Source organism: Microcaecilia unicolor, chromosome 9, assembly GCF_901765095.1.
Source record: "Microcaecilia unicolor chromosome 9, aMicUni1.1, whole genome shotgun sequence".
NCBI classification, from domain to species: domain Eukaryota; kingdom Metazoa; phylum Chordata; class Amphibia; order Gymnophiona; family Siphonopidae; genus Microcaecilia; species Microcaecilia unicolor.
The window spans coordinates 144,764,201-144,791,364 of record NC_044039.1 but is presented as its reverse complement, the minus strand read 5'-3'; the positions used below and the strand labels follow the sequence as shown (position 1 = coordinate 144,791,364).

The following is a 27,164-nucleotide window of genomic DNA, read 5'->3' as shown; positions in this document are numbered from 1 at the left end:
TTTTGGCCCATTAAAAAAAGAATCCAAGTAAAAAATGCACAAAACCAAGCCATTGGGATATAGGAGGATCCAGCATTCTTAGTAATTTCCTAATCCATATGCAAAAGCCATTACAAAGAAATCAATACTCATCAAGAACCAATAAATATTACCAGGTCCATCTCATCTGTTCCAGCAGTGTAGCAATCCAAACAGCTTCATTTTGTGCAGCATTCAATGAGGGTAATATATGGGTCATTTTAAATTTCGTGTCACTGACTCAAAGGGCAGTTGAGACTTTGGACAGATATCACCATATTATCTTACTGGGACAAGGGGGCAATATTCACACTAACAGGGGCATTTTCAAAAGAGAAGGGCGCCCATCTTCCAACACAAATCGGGAGATGGGCGTCCTTCTCTCAGGGTTGCCCAAATCGGCATAATTGAAATCCGATTTTGGGCACCCTCAACTGCAGTCCGTTGCGGGGATGACCAAAAGTTCACGGGGGCATGTCGGAGGCATAGTGAAGGCAGGACTGGGGTGTGCTTAAGAGACGAGCGTCCTCGGCCGATAATGGAAAAAAGAAGGGCGCCCCTGACGAGTATTTGGTCGACTTTTTACTTGGTCCATTTTTGTTCACGACCAAGCCTCAAAAAGGTGCCCAAACTGATCAGATGACCTCCCCTTACTCCCCCAGTAGTCACCAACCCCCTCCCACCCTAAAAAACTAAAATAAATTTTTTTTTTTGCCAGCCTCTATGCCAACCTCAAATGTCATGCCCATCTCCATGACAGCAGTATGCAGGTCCCTGGAGCAATTTTAGTGGGTGCAGTGCACTTCAGGCAGGCGGCCCCAGGCCCATCCCCCCCACCTGTTACACTTGTGGTGGTAAATGTGAGCCCTCCAAAACCCACCAGAAACCCACTGTACCCATATGTAGGTGCTCCCCTTCACCCGTAAGGGCTATGGTAGTGGTGTATAGTTGTGGGGAATGGGTTTTGTGGGGGGGTTTTGGGGGCTCAGCACCGAAGGTAAGGGAGCTATGCACCTAGGAGCAATTTGTGAAGTTCACTGCAGTGCCCCCTAGGGTGCCCGGTTGGTGTCCTGGCATGTGAGGGGGACCAGTGCACTATGAATGCTGGCTCCTCCCATGATCAAATGCCTTGGATTTGGTTGTTTTTGAGATGGGCGTCCTCGGTTTCTATTATGGCCGAAAACCGGGGACGACCATCTCTAAGGTCGACCTAAATTGTTGAGATTTGGGCGTCCCCGACCGTATTATCGAATCAAAAGATGGACACCCATCTTGTTTTGATAATAGCGGTTTCCCCGCCCCTTCACGGGGCCGTCCTGCGGGGACACCCTCAGGAAAACTTGGGCGCCCCGTTCGATTATGCCCCTCTAAAGGTCTCTTCCAGTTTTCATGTAAGTTATTAAAGGAAGGCATGGTCAATTTCTATCATTGTTGGGCTGCCCAGGGTTTTCTGAGGGGTCCTTTTACAAAGCCATGGTAAAAAGTGGCCTACGGTAGTATGGGAACATTTTTTAGGTGTGTGCTGGACCATTTTTTACCGCGGCTGGGAAAAGGAGCTTTTTTTAATGGGACGGGAAATGGGCGTGCGCCGAAATTAAAACTGTCACGCACCTATTTACGGCCTGAGCCCTTACTGCCATCCATTGTCCTAGCGGTAAGAGCTCATGCGCTACCTGCATGGTAACCATGCAACGTGCGCCAACTGCTGATTATCTCTAGGAACGCCCTCCCTCCCCCGTGGTAGAAAATAGAAAATTATTTTTTTACCATGGGATTTGGCGCACGCCAAACTTGGAATTACCGCTGGGCACACGCGCTAGCCTGGCAGTAGTGCCAATTTGGCACATGCTACCCACACGTTAGCCCTCCCACGCCTTAGTAAAAGGACCCCTAAATGTGATAGATACAGCTGTACGTGTGTGGAAATACTCCATGCCCATACGCCCTCCGTCTGTCTTGACACATAAAGCAAAAGCTTTTCACCGTTCTTGTACTTGAAACATTCTCCATAAGCTATTGAGCACCTTAATTCAGCTCCACTTGATTTTGCAGTTCAGTGTGTGTTCTTTGGATGCACACTGCATGCTAAAATCTGTTCCTTTTCCTTTGGCGGATACAGTAATTGTCTTTCTCTCTTCTCTTCTCTTCTCTTCTCTTCTCTTCTCTTCTCTCTCTCTCTCTCTCTCTCTCATATTTTCAGACTTTACTGAGGCTCAGAAGTTTCTGTTTGTGTATTTATTGTTGCTTCTAGAGTCGAGTCCAGTATGCGTGGGATAAACATAAAGGAATCCTCCTCAGAAGGAAGGGATCCCCAGAAGCTTAGCTGGCGGTGGGAGGCAGGGCTGGTGGTTGGGAGGTGGGGATAGTGCTGGGCAGACTTATACGGTCTGTGCCAGAGCCGGTGGTGGGAGGCGGGGATAGTGCTGGGCAGACTTATACGGTCTGTGCCCTGAAAAAGACAGGTACAAATCAAGGTAAGGTATACACAAAAAATGACACGTGAGTTTATCTTGTTGGGCAGACTGGATGGACCGTACAGGTCTTTTTCTGACGTCATCTACTATGGTACTATGACTTGAATTTAGGAGATTCATCCTCTTCCATATCTTGGTGGTAGGTTTACTCATCTGATTCCCTTCAATAATACCCATGTAACAGTTTGGGGCAAAACTTTTTTAAAAAGCCTGGAAATCAGGTCAATACAGGAAGGGGCAGAACCAGAAAAAAAAAATGGTGATACTTCTACAGTAAGGTGACTTAAGCTGCTGTAAAGTATTTCTCTTATGACAGTGTGTGAAGTAGATGGCTGAGATTAATTTGTTTAGCTTTAACATATAAAGGTGATGACTTGTGGGAGCTTCTGATCAGACTGCAGACATCACAGATTTCCAAAACATCTGCTCATCTTTTCACACTTAGAGAAGGTGTTTGTGATCTCTATATGAAAATCAGCAGCACACATCTACCTGTTAAAAACACACACACACATACACACATGAAAATATATACAGAAGTTTACACTAATTTGGAAACAGTGGGGAGATGATGAATCTGTTTTCCTTCCTCCACCAGCTGAACATTTGAGTTCCACATTGCAGATGAAAAACTGGTTTAACAATCTCTAAGGCTAAACACCCAAATGGGTTTCTTCCAGTGTAGATCCCTATTTTGTAATTGTAAAACTACTCGTTCTGACTTTCCCGGCGTTACCTGTTTAATGGTTTTAGATAAATTGGAGTTACCTTCTGGCATTCCCCAGAAGTGCTGATAGGCCATAAGAACAGGCATCCCTTTGTCTTGCAACTAACACAAAACAAAGCTGCCCTCATTCCAATACGGAGATGAATTTGGCCATAAAGCTTGTCAGCTGTACTGAGAGAATTTTCTCTATTTTAGACAAGAATGAGACATCTGAATGAGGCATTTGAACTTCTAATGTATGTTCAACCTCCTGTCCTGCAGGACACATTTCACGTCTCTGTTCAGTCCAATCCTTGTACTCTGAGGCACTGGAGGTCAGCACAGCCTTGTGAACAGAAGAAGTCTCCTACTGCTGTTTCCAGGGCAATCGCTAGACAACAAAAAAAACAAACAAAAAAAACCTGCATCCCTTTCCCTTTCCATCACATAGACCGATTCAAGAAGGCAGAATGTTCTCCCTCCCTTACATAGTAACATAGTAAATGACGGTAGATAAAGACCTGTATGGTCCATCCAGTCTGCCCCCTTATCTTGGTGTCCTTGATGGCTGCCCACCCCTTGTGATAACCTTGCCTGCTTCCAAGCCAGGACAAGCACAACAGAGTCAATTCTAAAAAGAAACAATTTTGTAGGTTAGTTGGCTCATTTCTGCACCTGATTTGTTCTATGGAGACGGAAAGTGGAAGGGGTTAGAACAGAAGTAACATAGTAGGTGACGGCAGAAAAAGAGCTGTACGGTCCATCCAGTCTGCCCAACAAGATAAACTCATATGCACTACTTTATATGTATACCTGACCTTGATTTGCAGTGGCGTACCAAGGGGGGGGGGCGGTCTGCCCCAAGTGCACGCTGCTGGGGGGGTGCTGCGCGCCTGTTAGCTCTGAGTCCGCTCTTTCCCTCCCTGCTGTTCCCTCTGCGCAGAACAGGTTACTTCCTGTTCTGGGGCAGAGGGAGCAGCAGGGAGGGAACGAGCGGACTCAGAGCTAACAGGCGCGCGGCCCCCCCCCCCCCCCCCAAGTAGGTAAAAATGCACCTGGGGGGGTTGTGCTGCACCCGGGAGGGGGGTGTAGTTTCACCGGGGGGGGGGGGGCCCATGCTGCACCCGGGAGGGGGGTGTAGTTTCACCGGGGGGGGGCCCATGCTGCACCCGGGGGGGGGGGGCGCATCGGCGATCCACCTCGGGTGTCAGCCAGGCTAGGAACGCCACTGTTGATTTGTATCTACCATTTTCAGGGCACAGACCACAGAAGTCTGCCCAGTACTAGCCCCGCCTCCCAACCACCAGTGCTGCCACTCAATCTCCGCTAAGCTTCTGAGGATCCATTCCTTCTGAACAGGATTCCTTTATGTTTATCCCACGCATGTTTGAATTCCGTTACCATTTTCATCTCCACCACCTCCCGTGGGAGGGCATTCCAAGAATCCACCACTCTCTCCGTGAAAAAATAGTTCCTGACATTTTTCTTGAGTCTGCCCCCCTTCAACCTCATTTCATGTCCTCTAGTGCTACTGCCTTCCCCTCTCCGGAACAGGTTCGTTTGCATATTAATACCTTTCAAATATTTGAAGGTCTGTAGCTGAAGTCTTAAGAGTAGCACTGTGCCTGGTTCACTGCTCCCTTGCTTCCTCTTTGGGTTTTCATTCCGATTCCAAAAATATTGTATTCAATGTATTTTCACTGATGTTTTAGGAATAAAAACATTTTTATTTATTGTAGCCATGCTGATTGTTTTTAAAATTTCCTCCCCCAAATCCATTCTTCAGCTCTTTCTTCTCTCCTCGTACTTTGCATGTGTGTGGGTGTGTAGGGCTTTTGTGGAGCCTTTGTACTTCTTTAGCACAACAGCATAAAGCTGGAACAAACTCAGCAGCGGGCTTTTCCAAATAGCATAAAATTAAAATGGCAAAATAAAAGGGAATCATAATAAGTGTTTGCTTTATACTGATTTGTCCTCTCTCTCTCTTTCTATCTCACTTTCTATCTATCTTTCTGTCTGTCTATCTATCTATGTATCTGTCTATCTATCCATCTATCTTCTCTCTATCTATATGTGCACAACTTTGTAATAGATAGAAAGTACCTTAGCCATGTCAATAAAAGCATCAAAAGCTTTTTAAGACTGGCTTGTCTGAAGCTCTTGGCCTCTCATCCTTCCCTGCAGAAGCTGGTGCAGCCTATAGGAAGGGGAAGGAGATCGTAGGTTAAGATTTTTTATGGGTTATGTGAAAAGATAAACCAAGTAGAGAGTGTAGAATTTAAATGTGAAGGGACCTAAAGCTGGTGGAAAGGAAACCAGTTTCATACAGTATCTTAGACACCAACATTTCAAAATAGTGGAGCGTGCCAAACAGAATACAAATTATCCTTTTCTGGACACAATAAAAGAGCTTGCTCACTATTCAGGGTGCTTAGCATTCATTGACACCCACAGAGCTGGCAAATATGCACAGTATGGGAGGGGATTAAAGCTATAAAAAGAAATATAGAATATGGGAAGCCAAGACCAAGAGAGTCCAGAAGATAAAGGGACAGTGAAGCATATTAGGAGACTGGAGGAACTTATAGTGAAGACACATAAAATATATACACAAGAGAGCGTAGGTAGAGGGCAATGTGGCAGAGAAAACAGGGAAAGTTAGCGTAGCAAGACTAATATTGAAGTAGTAGTTACTATATATCCCTTCAGAATTCTGTTCTTGAAACTGGTTTCATTCCAACTGAACAATCGTTAGAAAAGAGGAACAGATGCTGATGAAATAAGAGAACCGGAAAATAATTCCATTCCCTGTACAGGAACAAAGACCTTGAAACATTTACTTGTCTAGAATATACAATCACCGGTCCCTAATTACAGTTAGAGAAGACTCTGGTTAACCAGGCATGAAATCTATTGGCAAGAAACCTTGACTAGTAGAAATTAGGAAAGAAAGAAAACTTGCACACACTGAACGCTAGGCTCTGATCTCTGATAAGAACATAAGAATAGCCTTACTGGATCAGACCAATGGTCCATCTAGCCCAGTATCCTGCTTCCAACAGTGGCCAATCTAGATCACAAGTACCTGGGAGAAACCCAAATAGTAGCAAAACATCATGCTACCAATCCAGGGGCAAGTAGTGGCTTCCCCCATGTCCATCTCAATAGCAGACTATGGACTTTTCCTCCAGGAACTTGTCCAAACCTTTTTTATACCCAGATATGCTAACCTCCATTACCACATCCTCCAGCTGCGAGTTCCAGAGCTTAACTATTCTTTGAGTGAAAAAATATTTCCTCCTATTTGTTTTAAAAGTATTTACATGTAATTTCATTGAGTATCCCATGGTCTCTGTACTTTTTGAAAGAGTGAAAAATCGATTCACTTCTACTCGTTCTACACTACTCAGGATTTTATAGATCTTAATCATATCCCCCCTCAGCCGTCTCTTTTCCAAGCTGAAGAGCCCTAACCTTTTCAACCTTTCCTCATATGGGAGAAGTTCCATCCCCTTTATCATTTTGGTCACTCTTCTTTGAACATTTTCTAATTCTGCTATATCTTTTTTGAGATACAGCGGCCAGAGCTCATATTTGCTTTTTTGGCCGCTGCAGCACACTGGGCAGAAGAATTCAGCATATTGTCTACAATCACACCTGGATCTTTTTCTTGAGTGCTGACTCCTAAGGTGGACCCTAGCATCAGGTAACTATGATTCGGATTATTCTGTCTAGTGTGCATCACTTTGTATTTGTCCACATTAAATTTCATCTGCAATTTGGATGCCCAGTCTTCCAGTTTTCTCAGCTCTTTCTGCATTTTTTCACAGTTTGCATATGTTTTGATAACTGAATAATTTTGTGTCATCTGCAAATTTAATCACCTCACTCATTGTTCAATTTTCCAGATCATTTATAAATATGTTAAATAGCACCGGTCCCAGTACAAATCCCAGCGGCACTCCACTGTTCACCCTCCTCCATTGAGAAAAATGGCCATTTAACCCTACCCTCTGTTTTCTGTCCAATAACCAATTCCTAATCCACAGAAGGATATTGCCTCCTACTCCATGACTTTTTAATTTTCTGAGGATTCTCTCATGAGGAACTTTGTCAAAAACTTTCTGAAAATCTAGATACACTACATCAACTGACTCACCTTTATCCACATGTTTAATTATGCCTTCAAAGAAATGAAGCAAATTGGTGAGGCAAGACTTCCCTTGGTAAACCCATGCTGACTCTGTCCCATTAAACCATGTTTGTCTATGCGTTCGGTAATTTTATTCTTTGTAAAGGTTTCCACTATTTTCCCTGGCACTGAAGTCAGGCATACCGGTCTGTAATTTCCTGGATCACCCTGGAACCCTTTTTAAAAATCGGCGTTACATTACATTGATAAAGATTTGGTAGTAGCACCCACCAGTTTGGATGATCTGTGTTCCTCTGTAGACTTGATGCCATACAACAAAACCTAGAAAGTGACATCAACAAGGGGAAGGGGTAGGTACCACTGGCTGCGTTCAGTGAGAAATGGTACCCATGCTGGTTTTCTGATCTTTTTACTTGATGCGAGTTTTCATCTTCTGTATTTAAATTGTGGTTTTAACAAAAAAATAATTAGCAGCTGTTCTGTTTTTTCACTTCTTAAAAATAGAGTGGATTACACAGCTGCTTCTTTGACAAATCAAGTGATTTTTGTCCCCTCCAGACTGTCTTATTTTTTTTTTTTAAAGAAAGCCTAGCCATCTTTTACTCTGTGGTGGGAAGAAGTAATACACACATTGTATCAACCACGTTATTCTAAGTTGTCACTGGAATTATTTAATCAGTTGTCCAGCGGTTCCTCTAAAGCCTGTGAGAAGTCAACTGGAATTTACCAAACTCCAAACACCTATGGTGCCCAAGTTGGGGACCCCTAAAAATGAGATTCTGAAATTGGGGACCAACAGACTCGGGACTCTCTGACTCAAGGTCCCATGGCACTGCTTCAAAGACCCTCAAACCTGGACTGCCTGAATTTGGAGCACCCACATCCACCCACCGTTCCACTTACTTCCCTACCTGCCCTCTGATCCACCCAACCAGCCTACCTACACGCCCACCACTACCCACTCATTATCTACCTCTCTAACCACCCACCCCAGCTGTGCAACCTCCCATCCATTTCCTTCACAAACCAACCTATTCCTCTTACCCATTTCCACCTATTGACCCTACCCTCCACCTACCCACCTATCTTTAGGGTTGTTGGTAGATGGATGGGGAATAAATTAGCAAGTGGGTGGGGTTGGATAGGTGGGTGCTGGGGGCTAAAGAGAAGTGAGGAGTACTTTTAGAATGGGGCTTAGTGGATGGGAGGGTGTAAGGTGTAAGGATTTCTGGACCTAGGGTAAAGTTTTCCCAGTCTTGCAGGTCCTGGGGCATTCAGGACTGGACCAGACAGCTTTTAATTCAGTGGTTACAGGTGTTGGTTACAGATGGAAGTTAAACTATTGAGGTTAAAATTGAAGTAACGTTAACAAAAGAGCATGTTAATTTCAATGTTCACTTTCATTTTAACACACTTTTATTTTTTTTTATTTTGGAGTTAGCACACAATTTTAACAATTCTGGGTTATGCCTCTCATTATTTCAATATATCCAAAGTAAAGTAAAAAAAAATAAATTAACATGAAAAAGCCCCCACTGGGGCTATTTTACTAAGTTGCGTTAGGCATTAATGTACGCTTAACACAGCAAAAAATGATGTGCTAACCATTATACTACTACTACTACTACTACTTGACATTTCTAAAGCGCTACTAGGGTTACGCAGCACTGTACAATTTAACATAGAAGGACAGTCCCTGCTCAAAGGAGCTTACAATCTAAATGACAAATGTACAGTCAGTCAAATAGGGGCAGTCTAGATTTCCTGAAAGGTATAAAGGTTAGGTGCCGAAAGCAACATTGAAGAGGTGGGCTTTGAGCAAGGATTTGAAGATGGGTAGGGAGGGGGCTTGGCGTAAGGGCTCAGGAAGTTGATTCCAAGCATAGGGTGAGGCGAGGCAGAATGAGCGGAGCCTGGAGTTGGCGGTGGTGGAGAAGGGTGCTGAGAGGAGGGATTTGTCCTGTGAGCGGAGGTTACGGGCGGGAACGTAAGGGGAAATGTGCTAACCATTATGTTGTGTGTGTGCAAATTTTACTTATTTGTGAGGGGGGGGGGGGGGTGTCGAGGTGGAGAGTGAGTGTTCCAGTGCTAACCAGATAGTGCGTCTGCATTACCATGTTCTGACTGGTTAGCGCACAGATGACACAGGAGGTTTTACCACCTCCAAAATAGAAGGCAGTAAGTGCTTTTGTGGTAATATTTAAAATTGTCCATGCGTTAATGGCAACATTAGCGCATGGCCATTAATGCAAAAAAAAAAATCAGGGTTTTTATGCCTGCAGTTAAAAATGGCATCAGTGCACAAGAATGACCTGCGCAAGGGCACGCTAAGGCCCATTTCTGCCAAAGCTTAGTAAAAGGACCTTACTGTTATTAAAAGTTAATGCAGATTTTCAGCATACTGTTATTATGTTGGCCCCCATACATAGCATGTATATTCATTACAGATCACATCCAGAGTGTGTGGGATAACTGGCAGTACTGTTTAAATATTACAGCTCCCAAGCGATCAGAGAAATCTTAATACATGTCAAAATAACAGCTTAAAAGCTATGGTTTATTAAATTTAATATACCGCCTTTTGCAGGGAGTGTCAAGGCGGAAAGTTGCATGGGTGCAAATTAATATTTGCCCTTGGTCCTTTAATAAGGCAGCAGAATACAGTATGGCTCATTTGTTGTTGTAACCACTAAATGTTCAAGGTTGTATGAAGTGGCCTCTGGGGATACAGAGTCTGTGCCAGATGTGCCTCTGGTACTGGAGGAGGAGAGAGGACAGAGAATGTCCAGCCTGATATTCTAACTAAGCGTAATCACTGCTTTTGAAATTTCATTGCAAAGAATTCACTCAACTCAGTGCAGTGTTGACACAGCACTGTGGAAAAATAAGCTGAGTCATGTGACACAGGAGAAAAACCTGTTTTGAGGTTTTCCTCTGCTTATTCTAAAGAGCACTTTCTTTGGCCAATCACAGAGTATAAAGCACACAGCCTTCCAATATTGGTACCGGCAAGCCAGAAATTGTTCCGTGAAGGAGATAAAACTTGAGATGTGTCTCTGTCGAGCTGAGCAGATGGTAAGGTGGACAAAGAACCAGAAGTGTAGCCAGGTTTTATCATTAGATGGAGCAGACCTTTTGTAAAATAGGCGCCAGTTCAAGGTTGAAGGGACAATCCACATAGGCGTCATCTCATTCAAAATCTGTTTGGCTCCCCTTGCACCCCCCCCCCCAGCTACGCCTCTGTAGAGAACCCTACGGAGCACCTCCTAAGTTCTCCTGAGATGGAATGGGGACTCCTTGTTTCTCAAGTTTTTTTGTTCCATAGTCTGTAGTTCTCTTTCTATGACAATTACCATTAAGCACGAGAAGGAAACTGGGAGAGGTGTTCCTTCTACATACACATAAGCATATCTTTTTACATAAGTACATAATTACTGCCGCAGTGGATTTTTCCCAAGTCATTTAATAATGGTCTATGGACTTTTCCTTTAGGAAACCGGCCAAACCGTTTTTAAACCCCGCTAAGCTAACCACCTTTACCACATTCTCTGGCAACGAATTCCAGAGTTTAATTACACGTTGAGTGAAGAAATATTTTCTGTGATTCATTTTAAATTTACTACTTTGTAGCGTCATCACATGCCCCCTAGTCCTAGGTGAGATCCTGTTTAATACAGCATTTGAGTGTCCAGATTCCATTAATAATAATAATAATAATAATAATAATGATAAGGGAAGAAAAAAAACCTCATAAAACAGTGGCACATATCACATGAGGAGCGCTAAATCAGCAATTCCATATGCACACAGTTAAAAACATTAATCATAGGTCAAAAAAACTTCCACTTCAACAAATTCTTAAAGATGCAATCAAAGTCAAAAGTTGCAATCAAGATGTGAAAAATTCTAAAGTATAATGTTTCTTCAACTCAAAAGTGTCATGCAGGTGAAGTCACAAAATAAAGACACTTATCTTAGTGAAGTAATGATCCAATGGATGGTCACTGAGTCTAGGCAGGACAAAAAGAAAAATAGTGTGGTCCCGACTTTCGCTCTGAGCTTCTTCTGGAGACCTCACTGTGCTCCAAACCTGCAATCTAAAAATACCAAAAATCAATAAAGCACCCACAAAAGACATTCAAACAAAAGAAGTAAAGAAAAAGCAGAGATTTTTTCACAACGCCGACTCTAGGCTGGACAAAAAGAAAATCTGCATTAAAGTGCACTACAGTAATCAATAATACATAGTACTAAAACATGCATGTCTAGTTTCACATCCAGCAAATCCAGAAATGGTTTTAGCTATTTTACTAGCCTTTATTACACCTCTCTAAGCATCATAGAATCTGATTGTAATGAAAAGCTTTTATCTAATCTCAATTCTAGACTCCTAATCTCTTCTGAAAGAAAGATAACCTCTCCATCCACCTAGTGGCTGTTCTATCATTAGGTACTGGGATAAGCAGCATAAAATGTTTTGTACATTTTTGGGATCTTGCCACTGTGACCTGGCCACTGTTGGAAACAGGTTGCTGGGCTCGATGGACCCTTGGTCTTTCCCAGTATGGGAATAATTATGTACTTATGATTAGGGCAGCAAATTAAGGGCTCTGTTTACTAAGCCATGTTATATGCGTGTTAACATTTTTAATGCACATTAACCATGTACGCGCCTACAATATCCCTATAGATGCCTAAGCAGTGCATGCGCTAATTGCAGGCACGTTAAAAATGCTAACGCGCCGTAAGAGTGGTGGGTGCGCATTGAGAGAAGTTAATGCGTCACACATCACACTTACCTACAGCAGTGACGCTGTGCTATCTCCCCTCTCTTGTTTTTTTATTTTTATTTTTTATTTTTTTTTGAGAATCCCATCTGTCCCAGCAGCAAGAGCAACGATTAAGTGCATCTTCTCCAGTTGCTATGGGGCAAGTCTTGAGATAAGAACTGCAATATGTGGCTGGTATTGCAAGACTTGGCTTTTTATTACAAAATTCAATCTTGTAATATATGCCATTTACAATTACATTTATTAAAGTTTCTATTCCACTATTATCCATAGCGGATTACACTTAATAAAAACATGTAACACACAGTACAAAACTATAAAAACACAACAATACAGCGGAATTCACCATCAGTCTTAGTCACAACCATGTAATTCAGAAGTCTGCTTACATCAACAAATGTTGTTTCAAGAGTTTTTAAAATGCTGTCAAATTCCTCTGCATTCTGTGAGGCTCACAGCTGGTAGCTTATTCCATTCTAGGAGTCTTGCCATGGAAAAAACCCTCCTCCTTTTGTATACTGAAATTGAAAAAAAGCCAAAAATCAGGCACTTTCAGATAACAAGAGTCTTCAGACCAGAGAGTCCGTCTAGGCCTGTACTAGTGTAAACACTCTGTCAGATAGTACCAATACCAACAGTTTATACCTTATCCCAGGGCTGCCGAGAGACTGAGCTGGGCCCGGGACAAGGTTGTGCCCCCCCCCCCCAGATCGCCGCCGCCCCACCCCCCCAGTCGCTACTGCTGTCGCCGCCCTCTCCTGCTTCCATGCCGCCGGTGTCGCAGTTCCCCGTCTCCACCTACCTACCCTCTGCTCCCTTCTGCCTGCCATCCAACCCCCTTCATTTAAATTAAAAAAAAAAAAATCTCTAAAGCAGCAGGTGCAGCGCCTTTTGTGCAAAAGTGGCAGATCGCCTCAGGTGGGCCTTACCTCACTGTGTCCCGCCCTCGCAGAAATAGGATGTTACATCAGAAGAGGGCTGGACACAGTGAGGGAAGGCCCACCTGAGGCAATCTGCTGCTTTCGCCTGTTTTAGAGATTGTTTTTAAATGCAGGGGGTCAGACGACAGACAGAAAGATGCTGAGGGTAGGCAGATGGAGACAGGACTGTGGCGCCAGCGGCCTGGGAGCAGGAGAGGGTGAAAGACTCTATTGCCGGGCCCTTTTTGGTGCTCCGGGGAATTTTGCCCCCCTGCCCCTCCTTCTCGGCGGCCCTGCTTTATCCTCTCTGACAGTGGCAACCACTGTAATTTCTTAAGAAAGGGGGTGACATGATCAAATTTAGGGGTCCTTTTACTAAGGTGCACTGAAAAATGGGCTGCGCTAGTGTAGACACGTGTTTTGTGCGCACACAGATCCATTTTTCAGCACGCCTGTAAAAAAGGCCTTTTTAAAATTTTTGCCAAATTATGGACATGTGGCAAAATAAAAATTGGCACCTGTCCATTTTGGGTCTGAGACCTTACCGTCAGCCATTGACTTAGGGGTAAGGCCTCGCACATTAACTGTTCGGTAATTGTCTATGCACATAGAATGATAATTACCGCCCGGTTTCTGCCTCGCGCCAGAAAATAAAAATTATTTTCCGGCGTGCGTATCGGCTGCGCATCAAAAATGAAATGACCATAATTCCACAAAGGCCTTATGGTAGCCGGGCGGTAACTCCAAATTGACATGCATTGGGTGCGCGTAGGCACCTACGCAGCTTAGTAAACGGGCAATTGAACAGTAGCATTTTGTAAAGTCTGCAAAGAATGAATACATGCTGCAGACAAACCAACATATCAGTAGTCTAAACCGGACAGAATCGAACTTTGCAAAACCTTTTGAAAATCCACCCGAGAAATCAGTGAATGTAGCTTACTTAATCGGGACTTTAAAAAAAAGATTCCCGTACAACAGATTGAACCTGTGATTTAAAAGACATTGCTGAATCGAACATTATCCCCAAATTTTTTACCACATGGGACACTTTTAAGCACAGTGTTAATCAACACAATTTCATTAGGAAATAACACATTAGAGGTTGTTGTTACCAATAAGTAAGCATCAATCGCTTCACCAGCATCCATTGATTTAGCCGGGTAAAAACAGCTTGCAACTGAGCAACCATCCTGAATCTGGTACCTCTGAAGAGAATTCAAACACACTCCATTAAGCCTCTTAACCTGCTTCCCATCTCTCCATTCGCCTTGTAGCCCATTTTACCCACACACAGTCTCACAGGCAAATTTTACCCTACCAACCCTATCCCAGCACACCTCCCCCCACCCCCCCTCCCAACAAACATCACAATTCACCCTCCATTCCATCCACAGAAGCCAGCCAGATTTAATAAATTGGCATGGCAGAGAGGGGGATATGTTTTAGAGGACAGTGTTTTCCAAAACAGGCCAGTTTACCTGGGTAAATGGCTTCGAAAATTGCCCTCCAAACCATATAATCTCAATCTCGCAGCACCTTTTTACCTGGAATTAAAGAGGAAGGAATGTATGGATAAAGCACATTACAAGCAAAGCACAGCAAACAAGCATCAGTGGTATGTTGCCAGGTTTATTATAGGAAAAAAGCAGTAAACATTTTTTTGTAGGGAAGGAAAGCATTTATTTTGTTAGTTTTCCTTGTTCGATAAAATCATTGCATATGTATTTGTATTCTTACCATCTCAATAGAATATCAGAAAAAAATTATACATAAGGGATTGAAAATGTGTATCCAGGGTTAAAGGAGCTCTCTGAAAAGTTAAGAAAACAGGACCAAATTTGACCTAAGGAAGAACTAGTGAAAAGACACATTAAATTCAAAAATGAGCTAGATCAGACAGGGAATTCCAGAGAAATAGATGCCCCTCAAAAATGGCCCAGTGCTTTTCTATGGGAGAAGCAGTTACAGCTTCTGCAACATAAAAACATTGAGACACTGAAATATAACAGGGAATTGCTTCTTTTAAACAACTCTTCTGTGCTTTTCCAATAAATCATGTGGCTAAGTACCAGAATGCAATTTGAAACCAAGAAAATGTGGCAGAAAGATACAGAAATATTTTCCATTGTTTTGGGTGCCACAGGCTTGATGTAAAAGAATTTCCAAGCACACCTGGATAGGTTGCCTGAACATGTTTGTTACATCTTATGAACTCCAGTGGGAGGCTCCCTTTGGCATGATGAAAGTACTATGGCGAGCATTAGCAGTAAATTTGAGAGACGGAGATCATACTCCACCTACCCTGGCTTAGGAGTGAGGTTCATTCCTGTTATGGTATTGCAAAACTAACCCATTTGGTTAAACACAGACACATTTATGCAGAAGGATTAGAAATGATTCCATGAGCCCCTCTGCATGCTTTCCCCACTTGTTATAGTAAAGGTTAATAGGGGGGAAAGGGAAATGGGACTTGATATACCGCCTTTCTGAGGTTTTTGCACTAAAAAAAACAACCCCAAAACAAACAAACAAAAGAAAAACCCAAACTTTTTACTGGATTAATTAATGCATTTATGATAAGCATTTGAAGTTTAAAATCTCCATTAGGTCAGGACAGTATGAGCAAAATATGACACTTGTTGTGAATGCATAGAAGTTGAGTCTTAGCGGACACTTAAATCGTTTATCAACCTGTCTTTACGTAATTTCAGTGTGGCATAATACCTCTGGCTTCTGATTTACATTTGCTTTCTGTATTGTGGATTTCCTGTGTCTTAATGCTGCCTTTTCATATTAGCATACCAAGCAGTCTGAGAGTGAAGCCAGCATGACACCAGAGAGCTTTTCTGACCCAATATACATGAGTGGCCCTTTTTGCAAACCCCACTGTGACTAGGGTGTACCTTGCCAGTATACAAGTGTCATGTTTTAGTTTTATAGTACTACTAGGAAGGATGAGAAAAACCTGCCAGTAACACTCAGCACAGCAAATTGTTGTTCGTAATCTGCTGCTAAATTATGGTAGAAACTTTTTTTTTAATATTAAGATTTTGGTAACTCTGCAGAAGTCTGACATGTCTGTACCATTTTGTAATTTTGTATTAATATAAAGGTCTAGGAGTTGACCTAAAAAATGGTGATTAGGTAACTAAATTAAGTAAAGAGAGATTGATATTTTCCTATAAGGTTTAAGAATTCATAACGGTGGTTAATAAATCCCAAGAAAGAAAGGGAATGACATTTTGGTGGATGCCTGTGTGTATGTCTTATGGAGGAGCTCTGTTTAGTGCTGCTCTAATCAGTGAGGCAGTATTAAGTTAATTGAATATTAATGCCTACATGATGTATGCCGTTGTTCAAGGCATGTTAGAGCCTGCATCAGAGAACATGATTTTGCCTAATCGCTACATTTTTCTGTGCTCTAAACAAGGCCTCTTCTCTGTCATTGCAGAATAAATCTTGGCAGAAGATTAAAACGATTGTGAAGCTACCCATCATCAGTCCTTTTAAGAGACGTTACTCTTGGGTACAGCTGGCTGGGCACACAGGTGAGAAGCCACTACATTGCTCTTTTCTCCTGCCCCCAACCCTAGATATAAATAAATAAAATAAATATCACTGCAATACTTAACCCAAGACTCGAGAACTTGGCTACCAAGAAACTCATGGATTCTTTTACTGAGCCGCGCTAGCAATTCCCATGTGGCAAATGAGAGGTAGCCCATAGGAATTGAATGGTCGTCCTCTCATTTGCCATGCCGGGAATCGCCAGCACGGCTTACTAAAAGAGGCCCCCAGTTTCTGGTGGGAAGCCTTTGGCTGTTTCAGGTTTCTGAACTGGCATCTGAGTGGAGGAGTGGCAAGTGGTGGACTTTGGTCCTGGGGAACTGGGTTTGATTCCCACTGCAGGCACAGGGCAGCTCCTTGTGATTCTGGGCAAGTCACTTAACCCTCCATTGCCCCAGGTACAAATAAGTACCTGTATATAATATGTAAGCCGCATTGAACCTGCTATGAGTGGGAAAGCGCGGGGTACAAATGTAGGAAAAATAACATAGTACGTGACGGCAGATAAAGCCCTGAACGGTCCATCCAGTCTGCCGAACAGTCACATTCATTATCAATTCAAGATTAAAATCAACAATGAGCGTGAGATTGTATACTTGATCAAGGTCCTTCTTTGGTGTTTCTGGGACATAGACCGTAGAGGTCCACCCCCGGCTCTGTCCTTATGTTCCAACTACTGGAATGGCCTGAAGTCTCCCTTCAGAAACTGGGCTACACAGCGCTGGAATGGGAGCCATGTGTAGCTCCTCAGGGCATTTAATGTGGTTTTTACTTCACATAAATTTAAAAAACTCACATAATAAAACAGCTTGAGCTTAGCTTCAGAGGTTTAAAAAAAAAAAGCAGCCTTTTAATAAAGCTGTCTGAAACCTGGCTGCTTTGAGTGCAAGAGATTGAACATTTTTACTATGCAATGATGCCTTGCCCTAGTGCTGAGGCACACAGCCTCATGATGGGAGAGGTACAGTGTGGCTCTCATCTACCAAGTAATCTCTCTGTTTTGCATCTGTTGGAAAATACTTAGGGCCTCTCCTACAAAGCCTCGTTACCGATTCTTGGTGCGGCAAATGAGAGGAATCCCATTCAATTCCTATGGGCTTCCTCTCATTTGCTGCTTGGGAATCGCTAGCGTGGCTTTGTAAAAGAAGCCCTTAATAAAGTGTGTTTAGTTGTTTATTTTGGCTATCCTACTTATAATTATCCTAACAAGCTGATGCTCTGGATATGATGTAGGGCTCAGTTTTCAAGAGACATTTTCCTGTTAGGTGCCTCTGGGAAAATAAAATCTTATATAAGTAAGGCCCATAGATTATTGTACAGAATACGTGGAGGGGCATTTTCGATTGTGGACGTCCATCTCTAAGGGCGCCCATCTCCAAGGACGGTGCCGCGAAGGGGTGGGGCCGACCGCATTTTTGAAACGAGATGGCCGGCCATCTTTCGTTTCGATAATACGGTTGGGGCCGGCCAAATGTCAGAGATGGCCGGGTTTGAGATGGCCGGCCTCGGTTTTTGCCCATAATGGAAAACGAGGCAGGCGATCTCAAACCCGGACAAATCCAAGGCATTTGGTCGTGGGAGGGGCCAGTATTTGTAGTGCACTGGTCCCCCTGACATGCCAGGACACCAACCGGGCACCCTAGGGGGCACTTCTAAAAATAAAAAAAAAATAGCTCCCAGGTGCATAGCTCCCTTACCTTGGGTGCTGAGCCCCCCAAATCCCCCCCAAAACCCACACCCCACAAATCTACACCATTACCATAGCCCTTATGGGTGAAGGGGGGCACCTACATGTGGGTACAGTGGGTTTTGGGGGAGGGGGGGTTGGAGGGCTCCCATTTACCACCACAAGTGTAACAAGTAGGGGGGGATGGGCTTGGGTCCGCCTGCCTGAAGTCCACTGCACCCACTAAAACTGCTCCAGGGACCTGTATACTGCTGCGATGGACCTGAGTATGACATTTGAGGCTGGCATAGAGGCTGGCAAAAAACATTTTTAAAGTTGTTTTTTTTTTAGGGTGGGAGGGGGTTAGTGACCACTGGGGGAGTCAAGGGAGGTGATTCCCGATTCTCTCCGGTGGTCATCTGGTCAGTTTGGGCACTTTTTTGGGACTTGGACCTGAAAAAAAAGGGACCAAATAAAGTGACCAAATTCTTGCCAGGGACGCCCTTCTTTTTTCCATTATTGGCCGAGGGCGCCCAACTCTTAAGCACGCCCCGGCACGCCCCTGTCCCGCCTTCGCTACCCTTCCGACGTTACGTCAGAGGAGGGAGGGCCCAGGAAGAACAGAGAGAGACGGAGGAGGCAGCAGTGATTACAATCAGCTGTTCCATCCGGTGCAGCGCCTTCACACAGAGGTGAGAGGCGCTGCGCGGGCCGGTAAAGTGGAGGGGGGGGTCCAGTAGGGGGGGGAGCGGCGGCGATGAGCTCAGGGGGGTGGGGCATGGGGCGGAGGATGGCGGGAGGCGGAGCTATGGGAGAAGGAGTACAGAGAGAGACAGGAAGGGAGGGAGACCGGGGCTGCTAAACTTTTTAGTTTTGTTTTAATTTTTTATTTTATACGAGCGGAAGCGGGGAGCAGCGGCGACATCGGGGGGGGGGGGGGGGGGCAAGGCCGTCCATACTGGATGCTTCTGGCGAGCGCCTTTGCCCCCTCCTGATCATGTTTTGATTTTGTGTTCATTTTTTATTTTATGCAGAGGGAAAGCGGGGAGCCAAGTGTTTTTTTTTAATCTCACTTTTGTTTTTAAACATGCCAGCTTGGATTTTCATGGTGCAGGGGGAAGCGGGGAGATGACAGCTCAGGCCTTAATGACAGGTCTGAGCTGACGTTAAATTTCTCACGGAAAATGATTCGTTGCAATCGTCGGTATGGTTAGTGCATTCCAAATTGCCCACATTTCAATGGTAGTTTCTCGTTTGCATTCCGTTTTCGTTAGCTGCTAGCGTCGTGGGAAAATGGCCTTTAATGCATGCTACGCTTCAAATTTTCCTCATTAGAGGGTCGTTAAAGGGTCGTTAAAGTTTTGTGCATCTGGGCCTTAGTCCCATCAGGTTTTTAGGATATCCACCATGAATATGCATGAGATAAATTTACATACCAAAGAGGCAGTGTATGTTCATGGTGGATATCCTGAAAACCTGAAGGGCCTTTCCTCAAGGACTGGTTTGAGAAGCACTGGGTTAAAGTGTATGATGAAATTCTTTGTGTTCATTTGGTTGTCAGGAATTATTCTTTTGCTTTAACTGCATCTGCTTTTTGCTGCCACCTAGTCTTGCCAAATGGATAAGCCAGCCCTGCATTTTTCATTCTCACAAAAAAAAAAAAAAAATCCATAAAAAATGGAATCCACAAACTCTTTCCAACATATCACTGATAAAAAGACCATGGCATGGTAGTCTTAGCTGGATATAAAATATCAAGAAGATTATATAAGCTTAAGTTCTAAATGTTCCTTTAATAAGCTGGCAGAATGAAGATCGCTCTCTAGCAGATTGGCCTTCAGATAATAAGTCTAGCAAAGCTGTAGCTCTCCACAGAAGAGCAGTCTCATCAACCAATATTGTTACTAACACAGCTGTCAAGACTGAAACTCAAATATATGTAAGTCACCAAGAAATGAGGTAAACAACAGGCCAGTTCTGACTTCAGTGACAGAAGGCCAGTGGTGAGAAGAAGGAGAATCACCCCTTCCAGGAACAGACAGTAAACACCCAGCATCTGTCAGCTTCAGATTTTGCTGACAGACAGGATTCCCTGTGTGGGTGAAGCCTGTAGGGCAGCTTCTCTTTCAGTCTAATAATCAGAGATTACATTGCCTTGAAAGGTACTTTTTTTTTTTGGTGCTTTCCAAAGAACTGTAAAGCAGAAGAGGTTAGAGTAACTTTTGAAGCACACTTTGTACTAGTAGACAGTGAGATTAGATGCATATTGCAGCCCCTGGAGCAATGTGTGCAAGAGAGCTGCCTGGCTCTTAGCCTTGGGTTCCTGTTTAATGATTCACCTGGGGCTCTCTGCATCTCCCAGTGCTCATAAACAGGTATAAACCAAGCCTCCTTTAGGAATGCAACTGCTAGTGTCTGAGAGATACTATCATTGGTGTAGTGTTGAGTGCTCATTACTTCATTCATCCTTTGTACAGTCTGTAACGTTAATATAGTTTGAACCTTTGATCCTTTCTGTAGGTACACAGTTTTCAGCATTAATGTGTACCTGTCTTGTATTAATCCAAAAACTGGACACAGAGATGCCGTTGCCCAGTTCCAGGCTGGAGATTATGGGACAGTCCTGGATTTCTGACCACCCCATCCTAGTGCATTATGGTATTTATAGCACTGATTTCTATTGACATGATCGGGCAGTACAGATCTCACACTGCATTGGGGTGTAAGTTCAAAACCAGGCCTGTTCCAAAATCTCCAGCCTGGAACTGGGTAACTTGGCATCTCTAAGGTTAGTGTTAAGAGTACTGTGTACCTAGGTGAACCTTTAAATTTGCACCCTCCTCAATTAACCTTCAGGCCTCTAGGCCCCCTGCCTGTGAATTTGGTAATTCAACTGAAAACTCATGATTATCCCACCACCACCCCTGCCACAAACGAGCATGTTTTGGTTTGACTACAGCTGCTCTTTGCTGCCCCTCTAGAAATTGTTGCCCTAGACAACTGCCTAGTCTGCCTAATGGTTAAGCTAGTCCTGGACATTCAGTACTGAACAATACTCTAAATATAAATTTCATTGAAGCAGTTGGCTAACAACACATGTATTCACATCTCACTTAAGGAGTCTAAGAACAACAAGCTAGGATAGGAGAAACACGAGGAATGCCATACAGATCGACTTACTCGTCGTATCAGACAGCATCAAAAATACCTCACAATTAGGAAAGAAATGCCATCATAATAGAACATTGGAGATTTTAATGCAGTTATGGAAAATCCCACCTGCTATAAAAGTGTATAAAAAAATCATGATCGGACAGTTGTAGATTCCTGAAACCTATCGTGGTCATATTTCAGCTTATACGTCTGGCGGTATCAAGAAGGTATAGGGTGATGGACTTGATATACTGCCTTTCTGTGGTACAACCAAAGCAGTTTACATATATTCTATGCAGGTACCTTCTCTGTCCCTAGTGGGCTCACAATCTGTTTTTATACCTGGGGTAAAGAAGGGTTAAGTGACTTGCCCAAGGTCACAAGGAGCTGCAGTGGATATTGAACCCAGTTCAAAATGAAAAAAAAAAAGAAGAACTGTGAAACCAAAATAACTATCTCCTACAAAAGGGGTTCCACCTCAAAGTCATAACCCACACAAGGCATTTATATCCTATCCTGTCTGCCCTCTTTTATCCTAGTCATATATTATCTAGCTCAACTTATCATACACTACTAAGCCCAACTTTACATTGTTTTACTACTGTTTTATTAAAATTCTATTAACTTTGTATTTCAAATTACTATTTAAGCCGCATTGAGCCTGCATTATGTGGGAAAGCGCGGGGTACAAATGTAATAATAATAATAATAATAATATTTAAATCTGGATACAATGAAGAAAAGAGAGAGTCCAATGTATACCAATCAAAGTAGAACAATAAGCAGAACTGGACAATGGGAAATTATTTATTGGAAAGACCCAACATGGGCTGTGTTTTGGCAACAATGCGCCTGCATCAAGGGTCGCCACAATTTGCGGTATTCTTTGAAACTGTACATGCAGATCTGCCAGGGCACAGAAATGTAATCCCGCTTCAAATTGTGAAATGGACACTCCAAAGCTGTGTAATTATTAAATCCCTAAGTCCTGTCAGAGAAAAACCGCCAAAGCAGGACTTAGGGATTTGTTTTAATTATATGCCTTTAGAGCGAACAAAGCGTGATTGCATTTCTGTGCCCTGGCAGATCTGCATGTACAGTTTCAAAGAATACCGCAAATTGTGGCGACCCCTGATACAGGCGCATTGTTGCCAAAACACGGCCCGTGTTGTCTCTTTCTAATAAAGAATTTCCCATTGTCCTGTTCCTGAAGGTCCATTTGTGCTTATTGTTCTGCTTTGATACATACAGTGAGGAAGGAAAAAAAACCTCTGAATCCTGTCCAGAGCGAAACTATTAGCTCACAGACTAGAAAGGGTGATAACTTCACTGGCTAAAAACCCCCTCCTTGTATCAATTTTTATATATTCTTTTGTCTTATTTCTTAAATGAAATCTAATCCTTAAACCTTTATATAGCTCTATACTTTGAAGTAATTACGAAAAAAAATTTTTTTACTTATCTGTTTAGATACAAAAAGATTGACTTGGTCCCAAGTGGTGACACTAGTGTTTGAAATAATTATAAACATTTTTTAAAATATAGAGCTATATAAAGGTTTGAGGATTAGATTTATTTAAGAAAAAAGAATACGTTAAAAATGATACGAGCATGGTGTTGTGAACAGGATGCTGGGCTCGATGGACCTTTGGTCTTTCCCAGTATGGCAATACTTATGTACTTACTGTGTGTCACTAAAAACCTGGTATAAATACCCACACCTAAATGCAGATGCGTTCCCCCGAATTCTATAACAACGCGCGTAAATTTGAGTAATGCCCCAAACACATGGTTTTTTTAAGGCAGTGAAGTTATCACCCTTTCTAATCTGTGAGCTAACAGTTTTGCTCTAGACAGGGTTCTGAGGCTTTTTCATTCCTCATTGTATGTGTGTATTCAAATTTAAATATAATAACATGTGCCTTATGTAGGTCATGATTTTGAGGTGGGACACTTTCACCTCTGGATTTTATATAAGTCATGGCTAGTAGCGCACGTTAAATTGTGCGCATGGCCAGTTTGGCTAGTTAATTGAGTAGAAAGCGTAATCAGTGATGATAATTGGCCGATAACAACCAATTATCATCACTAATTGGCAGTGTTTGGAATTTACACATGCATCTTTTTAGACATATTCTAAAAAGGCGTGCGTAAATTCTAATGTGCGTAACTGAAAAGGGGACACAGCCATGGAAGGAGTGTGGGCATGTTTGGGGCATTACTCAAATTTACGCGCGTTGTTATAGAATTCGGGGGAACGCATCTGCATTTAGGTGTGGGTATTTATACCAGGTTTTTAGTGACATACCGTAAGTACATAAGTATTGCCATAGTGGAAAAGACCAAAGGTCCATCGAGCCCAGCATCCTGTTCACAACAGTAGCCAATCCAGGTCACTTGCCCAAGATCATAAGGAACAGCATTGGGTTTGAACCGACCACCTCTGGATGTCAAGACTGGTGCTCTAACCACTAGGCCACTCCTTCACTCCAACCAGTTCCCCTAGGTTCTCAGCCTACTGCATTAACTATTAGGCTATTTCTCCAGCATTCTATAGCAGTTAAGCAATTTTTTAAAATGAGTAAACACTCGGACACATGTTTATCGGGGGGAGGGGGAAGCAGCTACCAAAGATGCATTGGCAGAATGTCTTGGCAGTAGCACTGTAGGTTGCCACATAGCAATTTAGGTTTGCATTACTAGTCTGGCTTTTTGACCGATTTAGAGCTGGGAACATTGAGGCAAGATTTGTAGCTACGAAGATTCTGGTAATACCAAAGTCCTTGGCAACACAACCACCAAACTGGAAAGTACAACGGGGTCCCATAAATAATCTCAGGAGCAGGAGAAGAGTGGGAACTGAATCTGGCTCTTCAAAGAACAGACTGAAGACATCCAATATTGAAAACAATAGATAATGGCTACTAAATGCCACTGGTAAGTAAGAAATAGTGGTGTTTAGTAGCCATAGAGGCATATTTTCAAAGCACTTAGAGGCATATTTTCAAAGCACTTTGGGAGGCTAAGTTCCATAGGTTTCTATGGAACTTTGGGAGGCTAAGTGCTTTGAAAATGAGCCAGTTAGCCTCCCAAAGTTCCATAGAGACCTATGGAACTTAGCCTCCCAAAGTGCTTTGAAAATATGCCTCATTATCTACATTGTGTTCCACAAAGGTCTTTTTAAAGTCCACAACTCCTTCACAACCAGAACCTCATTCCTGAATACTTTGTCCACAAGTTCGTTCAGACAAGTTTTAAGACTCCTAAAGAAGTCACCCTCTGTGCTAAAACATGGTACCATCTAGAGTCTTCTCTCAATAAACTTGTTTTCAATATTGGATGACCTTGGCCTGTTCTTTGAAGAGCCAGATTCAGTTCCCACTCTTTTCCTTCCAATACCACAGATCTTACCAGATATAAGAATGTCATTGCAGCAACTTTACAGGAACTGTCTGCTGTCCTCTTGACTGCAAGTGGCAACTGTGACTTTGCAGCTGATTGAGGGAGTTAGACAAAGAGCATATCCTAATCATGAAGACCTCATGAAGTTAACAATAGGCTAGCTAATTAAAAAAAGATATTCAGAAAAGGTGGTTAAGGCAGTTAACTTAGCGGACTTCAAAAAAGGGTTGGACGGCTTCCTGGAGGAAAAAGCCATAGAATGTTATTGAATGGACGAGGGAATAATACAGTATTTCTAGGATGGGCGGGACAAATTGCTTGTTCTTTTGGCCATTGTCGGTGACAGGGTGCTGGGCTCGATGGACCCTTGGTCTGTCCCAGCATGGCGATGCTTATGTATTTATGTTCCTAGAGAGTCTGCCATATGGGTCCACTAGACTAAAGGGTTGTCCCCATTTGGTTTCTGAGGGAAAGGTGCTTCCAGTATATGCCCCGTAGTAAGTGGAACTGGGGTATATCTAACAGTACCTGAGAGGAAGGTGGCAGAAAAGGTCTGCTGGGATACAAAAAAACAAAAAAAAAAAAGATAAATCTTTGGTTTTCATAACTCAGATGGATTTTTGAGATACTTGACTGATGAATTGCTGTTAAGACACTTACATCTTCCATAACTAAAGGTGAATAACTCAAGTTTTAGGTGACACCATTTTATCAAAGTAACTTAAAATATTTGTCACTAGCTTTCGAGAGTGCTGCTCTCTTCATCGGGTCAGTAGAGAACCTTTATAACTGTAGCAGACTTGTTACTTCCTGCAATGGTAATATGATCCTAGCTCTTTCTCGTATTGAATTAATGGAATTTAGGTGTATTTTCTACAACCAAATCATGTTGTTTGAAATTTGTCAAAAGCAGAGGATCCTGTAATTTAGGTTTCATGCAAGACCGGCTTACCTATTAGCCAGACTAGGCAGTTGCCTAGAGCAGCAACTTATGAAGGGCAGTAAACAGCAGATGTAGTTGAAGGAAAACAATAGGTCCTGACAGCCACATATGCTCAAAGAACAATGAGTGTGCACTTTTACCCAGAGGGAAAGTATGAAGCTTTTTTATACTCTATTTATCCATGAAATGGCATTTGGAAAGTTCTTTAATTATGTGCACTGTATATCTATGTATCAATATCCATCTATATCTATCATATATGTATTCACACACACAAAAGGTTAATATCTAAAAGTATGAAGCCTGATCATGCCTTTTTACAGAATTGTTGTGGGAAGGGTAATACTATCATAATTGCAGTTTAATTATTAAAATAGGGAAAGGGAATGGGATTTGATATACAGTACTGCCGTTTTGTGGTTACAGTCAAAACAGTTTACATATTATGTACAGGTACTTATTTTGTATCTGGAGCAGTGGATGATTGACTTGCCAGAGTCACAAGGAGCTGTGCAGTGGGAATCAAACCCAGTTCCCCTAGTTCTCAGGCCACTGTACCAGTGGCATAGCCAGACCTGAGATTTTGGGTGGGCCCAGAGCTAATATGGGTGGGCACGCACTGTCTATATGAGTAGTGTCTCTTGGGATCCTACAAAATAATGCCTAAGAATTCACTTGATGATGGATTTCTAAGTAGTCTGCCCAACAGCTGCCCTGCATCAGTATAACCACATACATACTTAATGGAAAAATTGATATTTTTAAATATAATTACATTATCCCACAATCTCTCCACTGCAAAATGCTATACACAAACTTGTGCAAAAACACACTCATATCTTTAAAACCATAACAGCACTAATTCCAAGGACAGGATGAGCTACAACATTATGCTTGAAAAGGCAGAACTGTAATTACACTAGGCTCTAAAACACCAATACACTACCTCGTGAAAAAAAGCAAAACAAAAAGGGCTGCGAATACTACATGCTAGCAGAATACTGCACCTTGATCACACTTGAAAAACACGTGACACAACAGACATGACACAAGGAACTAAAGATAAAAAAATATGAAGGCAAAATACTGAACTTGAAAGTTAACTCAAGAAGTCAGACTCAGCATGCAGCAATACCAGAAAAATTTAAACTTACATGCAAAATATCACAGATGCACATTTCCAAAAGATGACATATTCAAATTAATAAATTCTGAATAAAATACTTTTTTCTACCTTTGTTGTCTGATCTATTCGCTTTGGTCCCAGTGTCTTCTGTTTTACGCAGTGTCTTCTTTCCATTTGATATTTTTTCACTCACCATGTCCACCATACTCCTGTGTCCTTATGCGTCCTGTCTACCATCTGTAG

General features: G+C 42.7%; 1 protein-coding gene across 1 annotated transcript in view; it reads left to right on the top strand.

Moving 5' to 3' along the window:
* Positions 1–27,164, top strand: part of ITPKA (inositol-trisphosphate 3-kinase A) — a 154,025-nt gene that overhangs the window by 76,621 nt on the left and 50,240 nt on the right. The window contains exon 2 of the mRNA XM_030214389.1: positions 16,516–16,612. Coding sequence (XP_030070249.1) covers positions 16,516–16,612 — 97 coding nt within the window. The remainder of the gene's footprint in view (positions 1–16,515; positions 16,613–27,164) is intronic.